The following is a 20,315-nucleotide window of genomic DNA, read 5'->3' on the forward strand; positions in this document are numbered from 1 at the left end:
TGCACAAATAGAAGAAAACATTAAGAAAAAAAAGTGAGGATTCAGTAGAGTGGGGGAGGAACAGAGATAGGGCAGATAGTGAGAGACAAGAAAACAAAAGAGAAAGAGGAGAGGGTTTGAGGTCACTTCCACCTTGAAGGAAAAACCTCTATAAACACACACACATACGCACACCCACACATACACACACACACACACCCTTTCTATTACATGGAGTTTATAGCTCCGCCTTTACTGACCTGCCTCCCTGATTAATTTATTTTGTGGCGCTGTCTTTTTCCTGGGTCCCTTACACACTTTGACACACGTGACTGTGGCTCCGAGCAAGAGAGGCACGGATGGAGACCTTAGGCATCCTGCAACACCCTGGGAGTCACTTACATAATAATGAATTCTGTAATTTAATTACCCAAAAGCTGCATCAAGGCAAATTCACAGTGATAATGTATATTTTGAAAAATCGGTTAGGCTAAAATTTTGAGAGGAGTGAAAAGACGAAATGGATAAAAACAAACTCAAGTGTGCAGAGGAGCGGTGCTGTGTTGACATATTGTGTTGTGTTGTGACTAAATTAAGTTAATTGCGATGTGTCCCTTTTTGTCTTTGTTCCCTTGATTTTTCATGGTTAAATTATGAATAATACACACAAAAAAAGTGACAACTTGTGATCATTATATAGTTCTATACTATACTATAGAAATGTTTGGATAGTGAAATTAAACTGAATTAAATAAAATTTGTCAACGTTTTACAGGAAAGTATGTCATCATGTTCACACACTTCTAAAGACTGTGATGAATGTGTGTTCAAAAGCAATTGGTCTTTGTTAAACCTCTTGATGAAAAACAGTCCACAGGAAAGACATTTTGACATGTCAGCGTGAGAGAAGCACACGTGTGAGTAATAAAATTAATGAAGGCTGAATCCCATTTAGGCTCCTGGTATTGTGCATGCTAGCTCACCGTCACACTGTCATGATTAACTGGTCACTTAAACTGAACGAATGTTATTAATGCTAATGTTATAACACCTGTGCTTTTTCTACTATGACAAGTCCTATGATGGATTTAATTCTGGAATATCATTTTGTAGATGCCCTTGGAAAAGCAAGGTCTTTCCAGTATATGAGAGTGATACCACCAACATATATTGAATTAATATGCTAATGCTGTTATGAGTATAGCAATTCCGACCTTTTAAATTTCTTTCATCGTGTTTATTATCTGGAAAAAGGCACTCACTACATTTAACGTGATTTGTTCATAAAATAGGCTGTACACAACAAATAGTCGCTCAACTTATCACAGGTCACGGTCATGGAAAGGTTAATGAAATTCATATCAGATAAACAGGTTACAAGTGCAGCCAGTGTGTGTGTAATTCAGCTTTATAGATGCATACAATGCACACTTGTGATACTTTTAATAATTCTGTAAAATTGAAAGTAAGCGATGGGTAGTAATGTAAGTGCCTGTAAAATGCAAATAAAGTTTAAAATGGTCATGTGTCAGTAAAACTCTAGGAACTACAGGAAAACACGTTCAGAAAAGGAATACGAGAAAGAAACCTGACACATTTTGTTCATATTTTACAGTTCAATGGAAAATTCAACTCAAGTGGCTGATATAAAAAGGAGTAAACACAGATTCAAACATGCTTGGTGAGTACAAAATCAACAGCATCACATTCATTAATAAAAAATTAATTTAAGCACTCTCAAGACATTTGTGATGAAGTGAATGTCATATACAAAATAAAAGTGTTTCTGACAATCTCATGGCCAAAGGTGATTAAACAGGTGTCTCTCAGGTGAATTCCAGCTCAGTATTGATCCCCAATTAAGAAAATGGTAGCAAATATTACTCAAATAAATGGGTTTTTACACCAAATATGAATGAAAGCCGTGCATTTCATTGTATTAAAACAAACGGTAACATTATTACAGCTATAATTTTAAGCTTTCAAGTTTTTTTTAATGCTATGGTTGTGTGTTTTACTATGCACAAGGTGAATAGTTTGTTTTTATTATGCAGTAGTTTATGCCCTAGGGCTACATTTTCAAAGTCACATACCATGTAGGAATATTTGTACATGTCGGTTAGGTAAATGCTTGTATTGTCTATTGATCCAGCAGAAACACTACCTCCCACTCTCCATCATTAACGTGGAAGTCCTTTTGCAGCAGGCAGCTGAGCTAAAAATAGCCACCACAGTATGAGATGACAAAGCGGAGATCGATAATGTTTCTGAAGATGGATGACATGAAGCTAGCTCTTGGGTTGTCCTGCCCACATTGTTTAAAAAAAAAGATTCAGCATTAACAGACAGCCGTTACCCAAGTGTCTCGTAAGAGTCGTCGGGGCTGAAAGCCAACGAAGCTGTAAAGATAGCTCCTGTAGAAATTCTCAAGAAGCCCGTTCTACAGTAACATCCGATATGAGGTATTTAACTACAGCCTCTTGTGTCTCTTCTATTCGTTCATTTTTGGCAATACATTATCTTCCCATGGCTATGGCACGATGAATTTCCTAGGAGCAGTTCCAATCTAAGCATAGGAAACAGAAAGGCACATTTCTTGACATCTCAAAGGACCATGCACTCTTGTTCTGTCTCTGTCTCTGTATCTTTCACTCTGTTTCTGGGCTCTTCCGTTCTAGTCGTTCTCTCCATCTTTGGCCTGTACTGGTATGAACCCATTCAACTTGGCGCGCTCCCTTGCATACTGTGACAGGTTTGTCAGACTCGTGTTTCCCTCTTTTCTTTCTCCGTTTTCCTCATCTTGCTCCCCATCTTCTTCTTCTTCTTCCGTCCTCTCCTCACCCAGCATGGCACTGCCATTGTTTATGCCTACACTTGCCCGCCGCGCATCTTCAGTAATGTTCCTCCGTAGCTCTCGGTTCTTGTTGCGTCTGGCCAGCTTGGTGAGGGATCCAAAGCGTAGGTTGAAAAGATTCTCCTCTGAGGAAGACGCTGTCTGTTGTGTTTGCTCACTCCCCTGATGGTCGTATGGCTCACAAGCCCCCTTCAGCCTCAGGTTGTTGAGCTTGGTGTCGATGCTCTCCTGTGAGGAAGTCTTGAATCGGCCAGCATCCAGGCTGGCAAACAAGGCCCGCTTCTCTGGAGACAGCATGTCCAGGGAGTGAGCTCTCTGCTCCAGGCCAAGCTGACGGCGCTCCATGCTGCGAATGGTGGCAGCCCTCTGGAGCTTGTCATGGATCTCGACACTCAGGCGCCGCCGTGTTTCACGGAACTCCGCTCGTACATTTGCTTTCCATTCGGCTGCATGAGCTTTAAACTCCCCAACCTGTGCAGTAAGAAAAGGGTCAAGAAGAGATTAGGAAAGCATATTGGGTACAAGACATTGTCATCGTGGTAAACTTTTGTTTCTTAAAGGGCTTAAACCAATTTATCAATCAGCTTCTTAGTAAGCATTACAAGTTCTTAAATTTTCTGCATGACAGGCAGATAGAAACAATTTACAGTTTTCTGAGCAAGAGACTCCAGTGAGTTTATTTGAGTTTGGCTTGTTAAATGTAATTAATATTATGTGACAATGCATCTCAGGCAATGTTGCGGAGTAATTCAAAAGTAGTGTAACAAATTACTTTCTAGAGGGTGTAATTAAGTAAAACAAATTACTAGCATTACTTTTTTTTTAAAGTAGCATGTGCTTTGTAATACAAATGTGATCAAACCACATACACCCAGTCCCCATGGAGGATATTTTTTACTCAACTATAACTTTGATTGTTTCTCATTTAACCATGAATATTTAATGCTTTAGAGAAATCATTGCAGTGTTAAGTTCTTCAGTCTTCAGACATTAAAATTACAATTTTGATATGCTATATATATATATATATATATATATATATATATGAATAATCTTCTAGAATAATATTTTGCTAAAACTGATAATCGCTATGCCCCTATGTAATATTTTTTTCCTTTCTGGAAGATAGATAAGTCATTGACTCTTCTGTATGGACTTCCATGTAAGAGCTTCACATATTGAACACCTCCAACAACAGCAGCCTGTTAAAGAACCTTTTGACAAGCAGCAATTAATAGGCAAAATAAGAGAGCAGACAGAAGCCACAGAGGAGGCAGCAGCTGAGTGACCTTTTATTTTCTACCTCTCTAATGTAATACTGAGTGGTGTAATTGAATGAACCCTACCTCCTCTTTGGTCTTTTTAGACAGTACTCGAAGCCAGTCTCCAATCATGCTGAGGACAGCAGCAAAGTAGGCCAAACCCACCAAGATCCAGAACCACACCAGAGGCTTGTACCACTTCATGTAGTCAATCCTGCTGTTTCCACCTCGAGGGGGAGAGAAAAAAATAACAGCATGATCAAAAATAATCCATGATAGTTTGACAAAATGGTTCACCCTCATGACAGAACAACAGTTGTTCTACCTGCAACATAGTCTCCTATTCCCACTGTGGTGAGAGTGATCACAACAAAGTAGATGGCCTCCAGTGTAGTCCAGCCCTCAATGTGTTTAAAGATGACAGCAGGGATGGTGACGAAAACGATGCAGCCAGCCAGGATGAACAGGATGGTGGACGTCACTCTGATCTTCGTCTGACTAATCTGTTTGTGTTTTTGCTGAGAAATCAAATGAGAGAAACTATTAGAACTCATACAAGCAATTCGTAAAAGTCATCTAAGGATCTGATCAACAAAGGCCCAAAGGCAATATATATAATAATATCCAATTGTGTAAAAAAAGTAGCAAATATGAATTAAAAGAACTAAAACTAGCTTGTTGTTAATTAACATGTTAGAATAATGCTTTTTTGAAATAATGCTATGTCATCCACATACAAAAGCACTACAACGCTTAAACAAAGAAAATGTAATTCATTATGATTCTCACCCTAAATATCTTCTCAACTCTCAAGATGCTTTTAACAAAGATGGTCCCCAGCTGGTCTCCAATCCCCGCCAACAAGAAGCCAAAGAGAGGAATGCCAAAAATGGCATAAAGGATGCAAAAGATTTTCCCGCCCTCTGTGCTTGGAGCTATGTTTCCATAACCTGTCAAAACAAGGAAAACAAAAGGAAGAGGAGATAAAGAAAAAAGAGGGTAAATTAATGAAGAACGTGACCTAATCATAAGAAAACAGAGGAGGTGGAGTATTAAGAGTAAGATGAGAAGCAGAAGAAGACAATCAAGACTTTCTTATGCAACATAATCAATTGGAGCCCTTATATAATGACTCTTAGTTCCTGAAGCAGGGGACTGCCGTAAATAAGCTCCTAGACAGACAACAACAAGGTTCCCCTTAGAGATAACTGCATCAATTATGGCCCTACACTGACAGAGGTGCAATGAAGAAGCTAGGGAGACAAGGGACAAAGCATATATTTGTTATTTTTGTCACTACAATATTAGCATTGACATGTATCCTGTCTGTAGCATGTTTCACTTTCCTTCTTTCTTATTTCACATAGAGCACAATTTTATTGTCAATGTTACATATTTCATTTTATTTAAACTAATCTGAGCATGTCTAGAGAAAAAATATGTTTTGTATTTGTAACTATTGTATTGTTAGGTTATTTGAAGCTGGACGTCTTAGTTTTTGCATTCTAAGTTCCGATATTTCGTAATAACATTAAGTCAGTGAAGTAAATGAAGCGACTGAAAGCCACTGCTCAGCAGCCTATTAGCAAACGACATGGTTAATTAAATCTCTGGGCTTCACCATAACAACAAGCCAGGGCCACTGTGTTTTTTCCAGTCACTTAAATGAAGGTACATCCAGCTAATAAAGAGAGAATAAGAACGTTAATGCTTTAATACTGACGCTTTGATGTCGGAAATGACTTCTAAATGGCAACCGTCTCATCTGAGCAAAGCTTTCAGGCATTTTGCTTTTATTCAAAAATAATTTTGAATCATAAATTGTTAGTTTGTCTTGTAAAAGAAAAAAAGCCTTATATTAAAAAAAAGCAAGTAGAAAGACTTTGACATAAAGTAAAACCACGTTGTTTATGTCAGCAGTGTCTGTTTTCTCAGCATCCTTGATAATGTTGTTCACAGGCTGTTAAATCCCACAGTTGGCTTTGCATCATTTAGCACTACCTCATGAGGGCACAGGGATTTGTAAAACTCACCTGAGGGAAGGATTTAAATAGCTTTACAGACATTGGTAATAAGAAAACACCTATGGCAAACTGAAAGGACAAATCCCAACTAAAGCACCATTTGAAAACGAATGTATTACTGCCTGTTCTTCTTGCATTTATAAGTTTGTGTTGTTTGGAGGAGCATTTTTCTCATTTTAAAACGTAAGACTAAAGGCTAAAATGTTATTATAAAGATAGAGATTTTGCGTGACAATGTAATATTGCCTTTTTCTCAATACACATACATGTTCTGTGGGTTTCTATGGAACAACAAAGCATCCAATATGATGTAAATAAATCAGAAATTATGTAATACATAATAATAATTTACATGAATAAATTATGTAAAGTAATAATACTTTGGATGATTTTGCAATAAAAATCTCTATAATTCAATACAAATATCCTAATAATTATTATGAAAATAAACTAATTGCATTAAAATTAATTGAATTTTAATTATTTCTTCAATTATTTCACAAATTGTTGGTTCATTTATATATATTACAGAATGTATTAAAAAATTGCTTTGTGTAGCTTGGGATCATTTGGGCATTTTTTTACTAGTTTTGTTATTTTTCAGGCATATCTACATGTAAACGTATAAACGCTCTCATATCTGCTCATGTATGAGAAGACTTTACATTTAATGTAACATTATCCAAAATATTACATTTATATTTCCCTGCAGCACATATAAATGGCATTTTTATTGACAGTCAGCAATAGGAGAATAAAATGGTATTAGTCAGTATACAGTATTAACAAGTGGATGATTGAAAAGTTTACCGATGGTTGTGATGACAGTTCCAGCGAAGAAGAAGGCACTGCCAAGGTCCCAGTAACTGGAATTGTTGGATGTGTCTCCAATAGGACTCACTCCTGCATTCACAGCATCTATGGCATGCTAAAAAAAAAAAGAGCAAAACTTGTGAATTATAATTATCATAATTCTCATAAACACAGTAATTCAGGGTCATGATTGCGTGCCAGCTTGGCTGACGGCAACACAACAAACACACGTGTCCTGATGGCTTGAAGAGAATGAGCACGTTAACCCACCTCCTGCCAATGTTTGTGTTGCTGTGTACAGGTGTTATATGTGTTCGTGTGTGACCCCTGCTGCTGATTGCATAACACATGGTGGTGTGTGACTATCTGTAGATCAAACTGGAAGGTCACGCTACCTGATAAAAGAGAAAAGACTATGAGAAAGGGGGCAAAAGAGCCCTGGGAAAGTCCTGAGAAGGGGGAGGGGAATATAAGTTATATGGAGATAAGTTAATTAAAAACAAACATAATAAGCATTATTTTGATTATTTTATCATTTTGCATACATTTATATTATGATGTACACATACTTTCAGCCATACAGAGCCCATCCCTAGATATCCAGAACAGTGTTCTCAATCTTTTTGGCTTATGGACCATTATAACGGAGCGATGTCACCCTCATCACTGTCTGCCGGTTGCAACCAATTAGTGATTTTTTTTCTTGCTGCAGTTGAGATCTAATGATGTCAAATTAGAGGAAAGTAGGAAAAAATAAGCATAACATTTTGTAGCAAAAACACATTATTGTATTCTGCAATACGCAGTCACTGTTTTATTATGCGCATACAAAAATCAACCACTATAATGTCAATAAACTGTATAAAACCACACCTCCTGTGGACATACAGTGAAGTAACTATACGCATAAACATCTAGCATGACATCTGTTCAAATTATTCAGTGGCTCTTCACATGAGCTGTTTTTCCTCTTAGCGTTTGTACCCAATTTGCATGTTTTTACAGTTCACACTGACTAAATCTACAGACTTTCCGTTGCACCAGAGAGACCTTTATCTCTCTTTTCTTCAGTGTCAGCTTTTTTCTTGAGTCCCCCTGCTTTTCTTTATCCACACACTTGTCTAGTGTCTGGAAAACATTAAGAAGTCACAATGTTCAGCATTTACTACATCATTATTCCCATTGATCTCCCTCTGTGCTTCATTATGTAGCCATAAGAACTTAATATACTTGCATTCTTTCTAAATCCCCTGTTTATGGGCATTTTTATGTGAAAGGCATTTATTTTCTTATCTCCCTGGAAATTTACAATTTGAATTTTACCTCTAGGCTTAAATAAACACAGGTTCTGCTTATATGAAAGTTATTGTGGGGGATGCCTTTGGATAGAAAAAAAAAAAAGCTTCTTGGTGGGATACAGTATAGCTTCTTTATTTAGAGCAACCCCCATGCTGTTAGTGAGATGCACGTCCATCCAATAAAATATGTATCAACTCTCGTGACATACATTTCAAAGCAGACAGAGGGGAGCACCACTTCTACACCCATCGCTGCACATGCCTACTCATAATCTTGCAAGTGATTACCTCGGCTCCATCAGTGCACCCCACCCCCCGATTTTTGTATCTAAAATTAGCCAATTACAGTAATGCTATTTCATAGGTTTTAGCAGACACAGCTTCTTTATAGAGGCAAAATCAAAGCAGTAATTATAAAATAAACCCCAAATAACGTAATTCTGGAGTCATGGGAGAGCTATAAATATCCTCACAATGTATCTGAATACTTTATGAGAAGGTCTATTTTCGTCTCTCGGCTTTTTCACAGCCAAGTTCACGCTGCATTAGAGATGAGGAAAATCCTTCTTCTCCACGTGCACGTTTGAGGCATGAGGATGGAGACTTTGATTTGTGTTGCAGCCTGTTAATTAGGGCGACAAATGGTGTTTCTGTTTCACACAGGCTCTCCTCCATTTTGACTGTACAGAAGAACACACAGACATTCTTGCAGACACACAATCATGACGGTCTCTCTTTGCTAATGTGTTTTCATTTTCTACACTGCAGGGTCATTAGAGAGCAAGCTAACTCACTGCAGATCTTTATCCTCTCAGTGTGTCTTTCTACCACACAGCAGGTGACGGCCGTGATCCAGCCAGCATGGTGCTTCACGCTTTCCTTCACCCACCCTCACTGTGAGCCGATGCCAAGCATTCTCTCCTCTGCAGCACTTTCCCCATCACTAATATCCATTGCTTTACCCTGACCACTTTCAAGCATTAAAGCTGCACAGATGTCTGCCAAACAGGAAGAGTTGGGTCCATCCATCACAGATAAGGCTGATTTAAATTTACCAGAACTGTTTGGGAAGTGAGCCTTGAGAACTGTGTTTTCAGTTTTGTCTTGACATCAAGCACATATTTCTTTCATAACTCTATTACAATTATATTATAGTTGTGACGGTTATAAAAAAATAAATTAATATTTATAAAATGCGAAAATAGAATTACCACAGTGGAAATATACTCCATTACTATTCCTGCATTCAAAACCTTAAGTACAACTATGGAAGTATTACCAGAAAACATAGAGTATAAAGTAAAACTACTCATTACTGAGCAGAATGGCTCCAGTCAGTGTCAATATATATTACACTCAGTGTAAAATCTAAAGCAATCCAATACAACAGTTGAGCCATAAATTCTACCTTTACAAAGATAATAATATTCAGCTAGACTGGAGTTCATTATACTGAAATGTGTTTCTAATATTCCTCCCCCTCATGTTCGTGAATTGAGTGAAAGGGGCCACTGAGTTCATATTCCAACATTGTGTTATTATTGCTAACACATTAACATGCAAACTGCATTTTAACGTTCTGGTGGATCAAGGGAGAGCTTACTACTTTATATATTGTTAGGTAGTTTATTTTTTTATATGTATAACACCATAATCAAATAGTGGAATAGAATATAAGTATAGTATTTCCCTCTGATATGTAATGGAGAAGTATAAATTGGCATAAACTAGAAATCAAGTACTTTAAAATAATTTACAGTAATCAAGCACAGTAATTGAGTAAATGTTCTAAGTTACATTCCAACACTGCATGTACAGAATCTTGGGTTAAGGCATTTGAAGACACAAGGGTTTGTTGATATTTTTAGCATTTTCATTAGTTGGTGCATGCTGTGTGGACACCTGAGGAGCTGATTCCTCATTAGTCACTGCAGCACAAATTCATATGTTTTTTAAAACTCCACTTAAAATCATGTAATCCATGCTATAAAAGAATGATGACAGTGTTGGTTGCGTGTCCTGACGTACTTTTACTGCAGGTAGCCGAGTGTTCATATAAGTTTTTTTTGTAGGTAAGTGACTCATCAATAAATGAGGCTTGACTGGTGTCAATAACAGCGCGGCTTCACATTGGGTCACAGAGTGAGTCATCCCAGTGGCACTGTGAAGAGCCAATTAGGTCTGGTGTTTTTGTGAGCGCACAGTGGGTAGGTGGACAGCACAGACACTGAAGCAGACATGAGGAGGTCAACAGACGTGCATGGACACACACTCACTCACATTAAGTCAACACAGGCTGTGGAGCAAGCCCAACTCCAATGCATCGTCTTCTTCCGTCTCATGCACACACGCTGTATACACACACACACACGCACGCATACTTCCCAAGGTTGCCATTTTTCTGTCAACTCCTCCACCAAACAGTCTGACAAAAATGAGTCACCACTGCTGTGTCGCCACACAAGATCTTTGTCTGAGTGACAGGCTCGATACAGCACGAACAGACCCATAACGGAACATGTTAGAAGACCAGACAGACCCTTTGTTGGAGTGCTGGTGAAGTAGCATATCCCGAGGGCCTTTTCTTGAGACAGCAGTAACAAAAATGGTGTTATTCGTCAGTGTGAGCTTCACACTTGGCATGATATTCCTTATTTTTGCACATGTCGAAGTTCCATCATAACTAAGTAGAGTGATTCCCTTTCTTGCCGAGAGTTAGCTGAGAACATTGATACCACCCTTAAGTCTGTACGGTCAGTATGAAGCAGCAGCCAGTTAGTATAGCATAAAAACTGGAAACAGAAGGAAGCAGCTAGCCTGGCTCTGTCAAAGATAACTAAATCTGCCAATCAGCACCACTAAAGCTCAGAATTACACCGTTATATAAATTGTGGTTTAACAGTCACTGCTCCCATCCAAAATATAATCTGGCACGTAAACCTCAACTTGTTTTTACGTTTAGGTTTTTGTACAAGTTAAAGATTAATATATGTTCATTTGAGCGTTACAGAGGCGCCAGTTGTTACCTTTGGACGGAGCCAGGCCAGCTGTTTCCCCCGTGGTTCAGTCTTTATGCTAAGATAAGCTAACCGGCTGCTGGTAGTAGCTTTACATTTTTCATATAGACAATAGATTTGTATTGATCTTCTCATCTGTCTGCAGAAATGCGAGTAGCTCAACATTCATTATTCTTTTAATACATTCAGTTTGTCAGATGTAACATTGTAAATGAGTTCTGAGAAATTTCATATGGGCAAATAACTCATTAGCCTTCAGTTGCTGGTGAGACATTCTGTCATAGATTATCTCATGTATCTGAATCCGATCATTTGTCCAGGAGACAGTCTTGTCTATAATTCAGCTGCAGCTACTAGCACCGCTTTTCAGCAGGAGGTCTGTGACTGCTGGCCTGTGCAATGAATAATTGATTCCCTCCGGACCCCAGGAACACCACGCTAAAGGTTTTTATTTCCACACTTCTCCTTAGGAAATACTGTCATTGATTTTCTCCAAACTCATGATAGCGCTATTGTGGCTCAAAGGTGGAGCATTGCAAGGGAAGATGAAGAAGAAAGGATGCTTCCCTGAGGAATAATAAAAGAACAGAGGTGGGTGTGGAGAGGCAGAAGGAGACAGACAAGCAGTCCAATATTCACTGGAGCAGTGTTGAAGAAACTAACATCAAATGTAGCCATTCTAGCGGAAAGTGGAGCATGCCAAATGCCATGTGGTTGGTTCCCTCTTTGGGGTTATTTTAAGTTTAAGAGAACGTGAATCTTGTATTTACTATTCTCAGACTGCCTCAGAGAAACATGGAAAGCACATTATTCCAAAAAGGTTCCTTTTTTCTCTCTTGACATGTTAACCACATGTTATGATTTTGCTTCAAATATAAACAATTTGCAGTGCATCCATTGCCATGCTTTCTGTGGAATACTGCTAAGGTACTGCTGTTGATAAAAGGTGCAAGATGCAAAGAAAATAACCCATATTAACAAAGAATGTCCCTCTCTTTTCTTTGTGAACATCTGCAAAGGAGTGTTGATTGACTGATCTTAGCTCCACTTTTTTCTACCACTGTATTCCCTCACAAATCAAACTTTCCACTCAGCCAACTCCACGGCGGAACACACCTCAAATCATTTTCCAATCCTGTTTCCAGTTGTACATGTCAGCTTGATGTTGTGACCTTAAATCTTGACCTATAATTCAGCGTGTGATATTAGAGAGCGGCGTGAAAGCACTCCCATACCCTGAGTTATAAAGTGGCTGACACCATAGTTAAGTCACGATGTGATGGGATTTTTTTCCCCCCACAATCTGCTTGTTATGTGGTCCGGTTCACACAGGTATTCGTTGAGAATGAAAGCTTGTTGGTAAAATGTGGTACATTGCAGAAACGGCATGTTTCAAATAAACTTGAATCAAGAAGTTTAAATGTTGTCATGTTTTTAATTTTATCCAGGTTCTTATTCAAGAGATCTGCCAAAAAGTTTAATTTTATGGTCAGACATGACCGAGTGTCATGTAGATTATGAAGTATCTGAGGGTCACTCGGTTCCTGAAATATTCCTTCAAGCCCCTAAGGTTGAACTAAATCCCTTGTTAAAATAGAAGATATCACACTATGTATAGATAGAAAAACATTTCTCACAGTAAAGACGACTGTGCTGTTATAGCCATGAGCTACTTTCCTTATTTAAAACATGTGGGTGTTGTTAAAGCCTCACTCTGGAATTTCATACTGACCTAATACATTTATTGTTGAGGGTATTCAACTACAATTGTAATAAAAATGGTAGGTTTTGTTTACTACTATTACGATTTGTGTACATATTAACGGAAGACAACAAACAAGTTGCAATTTTCCATTTTCAAGCAATTGTGGATACAACATAAAGGTCACAGACCTTATTTTTTACAAGGATAAACATCTCGGGACATAGACAGTTATTTGCCCTTTTCTCCGAGATTACTTTAATGTACTGTTATGCAACATAAAGCTGAATGTGCAAGCATGCGCTGTACATTAGTTTGCCAACATACATGAAGTGTCACTGAGAATTATGTGTATCTCTGGGGTGACCCTGAAGGTATTATTGTGCTTCCTGCTAAAGGATGGGCCTGCCTCTAAGTCTGCACATGGCATTTACCCATCGACTGTCAACAACCAGGGGGCAGAGAGTGGGGGGTATATCTTTTGATCATGCTAGTCATTAAATAATCAATTTATTGACTCAACACAGCAGGAAGAAATCTATTAAAATTGCTGCTAAAGATGTTTGTAAATTAGCATTATCAGAGCATTAATTAAGGTTCTGTTCCATTTAGTGTAGCAGAGCCTTTATGGTGAGCCAACATGCACATAAGCACTGACTCTGTTTGACCTGTATGGAAAGGAACCTTGATTAGTATCATTGGTAAAACCTGTGTTTACCCTACAATTTTATATCAAAATGGCTCCTTTGAAAAAAGTCTGTGGTAGAGTGGCTAAGTAATAGAGTTTGATTAGGTATAACACATCAGCATCTCAAAAGGTCATTCTCAAGTGTCTGTCTTTGTAGCAACAGAAACTAAACACACAATCTGTAATTATGATGCCTGGCATTGTAAATACATCTTTATGAGGTGAAAACAAGCAACCAATACACGAGTTTGAGAATGGAAGTTCATGACTTTGAGATCAGTAAATGTGACAAAATGGTCTCAACTGCTTCTTTCACCAGTTGGAAGCAGTGGAAACAAGTTGTGAACACAGCATTTGTAAGCAGGTAAGGAGCAACTTGATGAATTTAAGTCCAATATTTAACCTCTCTACCCACTCCCAGAGGAAATATCAGGCTCTATAGCTGCTAAATGCTCCACTATCTTCAGTAGCTAGTCTCTAACTTTGTCTGTCTGCTGTTTGGTGTTGAGCAGGTGGCATACAGTGCGTATATTAGAGCTTCACTGAAAACAGGGTGCCTGGATAGCTCACCTGCCCTTTGCTGCTTGTCATCCCCTCTGTCTCTACCCCCTTTCCTGTCTATCTTAAGCGGTCCTATCTAATAAAGGGAAAGAGGCCCCAAAAGTTTTTTTAAAAAGCATACCCCTACCACATTAATTTCACATTGTCATTTGATAAATTGGTATAATATAAAAAATAACATTAACAAAATCATAAAATACAAAAATAACGATTACAGCTGCTTTAGGTTGGGGCAACTTTGCATAAAAAGTCACAATGTTTTACTCAATATTGCAATATTTCTTCTTATTAAAACAAACGTGACGTGCTGTTGCAAGTTTAATGTGGAAATGACTGGTGATGGACACTGGAATTAAGGGCTTCATTTGTTGAAGGACAATCTGGACATGAAAGGAAGTAGCATCCAAGCTTTTCAAGATCATGTGACAAGCTAATGAAACCAGAATTAATTACCCCGAGAGCGTCTAATTACCCCTGATAGCAATCATCATCAAACTGCTGCTATAAAGGTCAGTCCTCTGACTTTCTTCCTCTTATCTACCAATCAAATTGAATGCCACTCAGTATTATTTAACAGATCATTACATTTTTTCTTATCTTCCTATCCTCTTATAAACTAATGTGTTGATGATGAATAGATTCAACAAAAGCAATGTATTATTCCATGGCTGTCTGAGCAGCTGAAAGGAGAAAAGTCTATTAAAGGTGAATGTTTAAAACTCCAAAAGCTAAAAAGTCACTCACCTTGATGAGTGCTTCCAGCTCATTAGGAGTAACACAGGGGTGTCTCTCCAGGAACGAAGCCTTCTCCAGAGTGATGCTGGTCTTCTGGTTACTCTCAAATGGCTGCTCCAGAGCATTAAATGCTAGACCTCCACAAACCAGGTAGAGAACGACCACGATGAACACTGCCAGCACTGTCTTCCATTTCATCACCGAGTGGAGCGCCGCCATTGAGCCGTCGCAGCTGGTGTCCATGCTGGCCACCACACTGGCAGAGCGGGAGGAGATGGATAGGCGTGGCAGTGGACAGTGACCGTTGGTCTTAGGGTCACAGCCCATAGGGTTCTGCATAGTGGCCACACTGGCCTGGACTAGACTGGACTTCGCCATGCCAGACTGGACCTTTTTGGGAGGGACCAGGTTGGTCTGGACCGCCACTAGAAAAGAGTGAGAGGAAAGGGAAGATTTATTTATGCTTTGTTTAAATTTGTGTTGGAGGATACCAAGACAGAACCAGCAATTATGTATCTTCTGAAAGTGATTCTGATGATTTTGCAAATAAAATTGAACAGACTGTTCTAATAATTAGCTAAATGACTCTGTGACAGACTGGATATGAAAAAATGTGAGGACAGATTGAATAATTAGAAAAGTATCTTCTGAGATTTTGTTTTCTAGGCAGTCTTTGAAATGATAACACGGGGCATTTCCAATGTTGATGTGTTTACAGATCCCTAGGTTTGTCCCTTTGTCTTGGTCTGTGATAACTAGTCTGTGGCAATTATAAGAAATTTTAAATGAATGCATTTAATGAGCTTAATCACAGTATTTTTCCCACCTTTAAACTTTTAGGTAGCTTACATGTCAAATACAGTAACAGCAAAAGGGCCAATAGTTTAGAAATGGTTTCCACTTTCCAAGGACTTGCAAAAAAAGGGACAACAATACAACTTTTCGATGTTTTGAGATCAAATTGGCTCTTTGTGCGATACAGAAGTATAAAAATTAATAGTCTGCTTCTATACCTGAGGAAAGACTCGAAACATTGTTCATTTGTTTTAATTTAATAAAGTAAATTATTGTAAAAGGAGCATTACAGTGTTGTGATTCATTGGGAAGAAGACATCACAGCACAGGTTTGGACTACTTTATAAGGACATAAACACAAGCTCATTACAGCAATTGAAAATCTATACCCCCCCTGTATGAAGCATTAAAAGGTAATTTCTTTCCATTACTCTGAGGTAATAACGGCACTTCAGAAAGCCAACACTCAAAGCTTTCAGCAAAATGCTTGTTATCTGGCCTACTGCACAGCTGTGTCAAAGCCAGGCAGCAGCGAGACTCTCTGTCATCTCAACATCTTTCCATGCTGAGAATTTGTTTCTGGTTCTACACATACAGTAAAAGCAATTAGTCCTGTGAAATGGAGCCTTGAAAGTCCACCACCACGGCCATAATCACTAATGCAGGAAACATCGTAATTTAATTCATGTAATCATTGAAAAACCTGGATAGACATTCTGATATAATCAAATGATTGCCTGAAGACTGCATGGATGTATATACACAAATAAGGTATTATACAAATATTTAAACACCACTTTATGACAAAAACCTTACAGTATTGCTAGGTGGAGGTGAAAACTGTGTTATCCTTTTTGCTGAAGAGCAGAATAAAATTTTTCTAATAGACCGTAAGTGCCACTTTCGGTCATTGGCTTCTGGATGGGTTTTTATAATAAATGCATGTGTGCTGGAGCAGGTCAACCAAGTGGCAAGCAGCACCTTGGAGGAAGCGATTCCTTCAATGTCTATAATGCATTGCATAAGCTACTCAGAGCTCTGGCCTTCACCCTTTGACACCCACCGACTCTCAGAGATCGGATAGTGTGCCTCAGAGCCATGGGCGGAGTCTGCTGTCTACAAAGATGCAACTCTGGAAGGTAGGAAAAGGAAATGGATTTGTTTGAGGGAGGCACTCTTTTGTTTAATGGGATGGTATCACTTATGGGATACGCTGAGTAAAACATGTGCGCTCAAACACACAGACACACACATCCCACCCTGATGAGTCAAGGACATCCAGGAAGTGTCTCATTCTCTGATCCAAGAGCTATGAATCTTGTTAGTTAATCCCTGTATCATGAGTGAATCAATAACAGCAAAGTGGTGTCACAAGCTTAGGAAGGTGCAAAAGTGCCACTTTCAATTTACAGTATATGCCTTTAAGGGCGGTGGCTATGGCTATTTTTAGAACATGAGATGAATTAGAAAATTAAAACCGATAGGTGAAACAGCAGAAAGACTATGACCCTACATCAATATCCTCAGCTGTTTTTGGTTCAGTCGTTTTGATGGATACAGTAGAGCATCCAGTAACTAGTCTTACTAAGACATTAATTGCTTTTCATCTCATCTGGTGAGTGAGTGAATTTGAATGAATCAGCACCATGCATCAGGACAGAGGCAGCTATACAGTGTGGGGCAATTCAGACATCTCTTTGACTTTAGTGTAGCTAAGTTATATAAAAAAAACAACAAATGTAATAAAATCATGAGTAAAATAAAAAGGTCTATATCTAAAATTAGAGGTAAAACCAGAGCTGTGACATAGCCTACTTGGTTTTAGTTTCAAACTGATCTGCTTCATATTGATTTTTGCAAATTAAATAACGCCTGAGTGGAAAGCAGTGCTTTTGATCTGATACGATCTGATACTATCTGAGCTCTCTCAGCTCTCACTCTCTGTCTCCAGCTTGTCTGGCCGAAGCAGAGGAAATGTTCACCGGAGGATCTGGTCCATCAAAGAGATGTTCCTCAAAAAAGAATAAGAGAATATGTAGGTGATGGTGAGGATTTTGAGAAGGAAAGGTTGCATTAACCATTTACCAAACTGTGTTTTAGCGGGGCACAGTTAGGGCAACAGTTTGTCAACATTTCTGCATGTCAGCTGCACAAAAGCATTATTTACCCACTGGTGAACAAAATATAAAACTAAGTGTAGTAATAGTAAACATGAATTTTGGGTTGGCTCAGGTCGGCTCTTGGCTCACTTATTCCCTATGGCACTGGACAGGTTGTAGGCGTTTAACTCACCAGCTGAGCCTCAAAATTAAGTCAGCCTGAATAACACACGACTTCCGGCAGAAACTAATAGAACAAAATAAAACCTTTATTGAGAAAGTCGCAGTGTAGGCCTAGTTTCCCTGCATTTGTGTCAAAACAAAATTAAATCATTTCATAGAGCTTGAAGACCAAGCAAAATACATTTAAAAAACATTCACATTACAGGGAATGGAGGAGCCTGTTTCCTGTAAAATGGTTACAATCAATAGTGAGTGACTTTAGTGTCTCTAAAAATAACGCATGTCTGGTAGTTAAGTGAGGGAATTATAGCCTCATGCATGGAATTTTGTGCCGCAACTCCTTTACGCATTGTTATTTTTAAGGCAACAACCTTACATGCTTTTATTTTTACACATTTTCCGGTTTCACTTCTGGTTATTCCCGTAAACTTTGCGCGGCTGTGGCTCCGCTTCCAGGAGCGATGCCTTCCACAGCTGAGCACAAGGAGAAAGGAGAATAAAGAAATAACCCCCCCAGCCGCTTTGTCTTGTGTTAAGGTTCCTTTTTGCAGGATAAATAAACACAAAATACGAAATGAACAAAATAATGATTAAGAAATTGTGCAAAACTGCCGGAGGATAATGTAGGCTGGTGTAGTAATTTATTGCGCCTCAGTCTGGATTATGATGTTGCTGAGATTAGGAGTAATATTAAATGACAAATATCAAAACTTAACAGACAATAAGAAAACTGAATTTACCAACCTTGTTCCGGGTCCCAGTTAACTTGTTTCCTTGGGGTTTCTATTGGAAATTTCATCTTATTTTTTTTTTTGTTCTCAAAACGTAGAGAAATCTGTTCAGTGCGATTATACAAAATAGGCAACAATAACTAGTTTACGGAGAAATCTTCTCCCACATCTTCGGCACATGATGTTTTCGTGGATGTGGGTCTAAATTGAACGGAGGAATAAACGCATAGTAAAACCGCATTGTCTGCCTCTACTGCCCCCCCTCCTCCTCTTTTTTTTCCTCCACCTCGCTTGGACGCGTGGTGGTCGCCTGACAGGCTGAGATACTTGTGAGACCTTCTACTGAGCTGTCGCACCAAACCTCACCCCGTCTCACACACACACACACACACACACACACACCAGTGGTCCGATCCAGAAACACAGCCAGAGTGTGTCCATGTAAGCAACTTTGCCCACGCGTTACGCCAGTACCGAGAACAACGGGGAAGGATGCTCTCCTCCCTTTCATTCCCAAAGCGCACTACTCCACCTGCCTTTATATTCTAAATAGCTGGAGGAAATTAGCTTCTAGCTTTGCATTAGCTACATTTTCATTTTTATAATCCGTTTTTGAATACTCACTCTTGTTGTTTTTTTCCCCCCAAAACAGGATTATCCGTTCATCGTTTGGCAACCGGTGACAGAGCACATGGCGCAGGGCGGCAAGTCAGAGATGTAAGCCAAATCAGCAGCAGATTTGATCCATTACATCATTCGCATGTATGAGAAACAGTGCATTATTTATGAACAGGTCCATCCCCTCAGACTCGCAGTGTAGCCTCAATCAGATGATGACGCCGACCATTAGGCCTACCTATAGAGTGTAATTATGTATGTATTATGCCAAATTATTTTCCGGAAATATGAAATGGTACAGCATAAGCCTGTTGGTTTGTAGTACATGAAACTCAACTCTCTGTACTTTTGTTCGGATGATTCTGTAGTCAAAATGTCCTACAGGTGCTGCATGTTTTCAAATTGGGTTGCATTTAAAGGATTATATTCTTGTTACCCGTAGCAACAGCGTGTGGTTGGTACCTTGTTGTGTGTGTGTGTGTGTGTGTGTGTGTGTGTGTCATTACGGCAAAATATGGTCCAGGGAACACCTACTGTACCAGCACCTACCACTGAAGCGGCTTTGAATACCTTTCAAGGTGTTTGGGCTGTATGTCTGTCTGTCTGGGGACATATTTTGTCACAGTTGTGCAAGATGCAGTCAGAAAAGTGTAAAGGTGTAGAAATGCAGTAACCAGAAATAATAATAAAAAAACAGTAAAGTGTATAAATATAGGTACTGTATTTGTAGAACAAACAATAAGGGAAGATATAGTGTAAAGCTATACAATGCAGGTGTAAGTACAAGTAATGGCAATAGCAAGACAATATAATAATAATAATAATAATAATAATAATAATAATGTATATAGAATAAACAGCTGGAGGTGTGAATAAACTGTATCAGAATCAGATTTATTGCCAGGTAGGTTTTCACATACAAGGAATTTTCTTTGGTAAATTGGTTCATTACAGTA

General features: G+C 38.8%; 1 protein-coding gene across 2 annotated transcripts; it reads right to left on the reverse strand.

Annotated features, from left to right (window-relative positions):
• Positions 1-1,194: 1,194 nt before the first annotated feature.
• Positions 1,195-19,463, reverse strand: kcnk10b (potassium channel, subfamily K, member 10b). 2 transcript variants are annotated; one of them, XM_051394215.1, is made up of 7 exons: positions 19,366-19,463; positions 14,943-15,358; positions 6,930-7,047; positions 4,885-5,045; positions 4,421-4,613; positions 4,180-4,322; positions 1,195-3,304 (listed from the first exon to the last, which is right to left on the reverse strand). In XM_051394215.1, coding segments are annotated over exons 1-7 (1,683 nt in total). In that variant the 5' UTR covers positions 19,367-19,463; the 3' UTR covers positions 1,195-2,653. The 2 variants fall into 2 exon arrangements, with proteins under 2 accessions (XP_051250175.1, XP_051250169.1); XM_051394209.1 differs by lacking the exon at positions 19,366-19,463 and adding an exon at positions 18,755-19,329.
• Between the last annotated feature and the right edge of the window lie 852 nt (positions 19,464-20,315).

This window comes from Dicentrarchus labrax, unplaced genomic scaffold (genome assembly GCF_905237075.1).
Source record: "Dicentrarchus labrax unplaced genomic scaffold, dlabrax2021, whole genome shotgun sequence".
In the NCBI taxonomy this organism is placed as follows: domain Eukaryota; kingdom Metazoa; phylum Chordata; class Actinopteri; family Moronidae; genus Dicentrarchus; species Dicentrarchus labrax.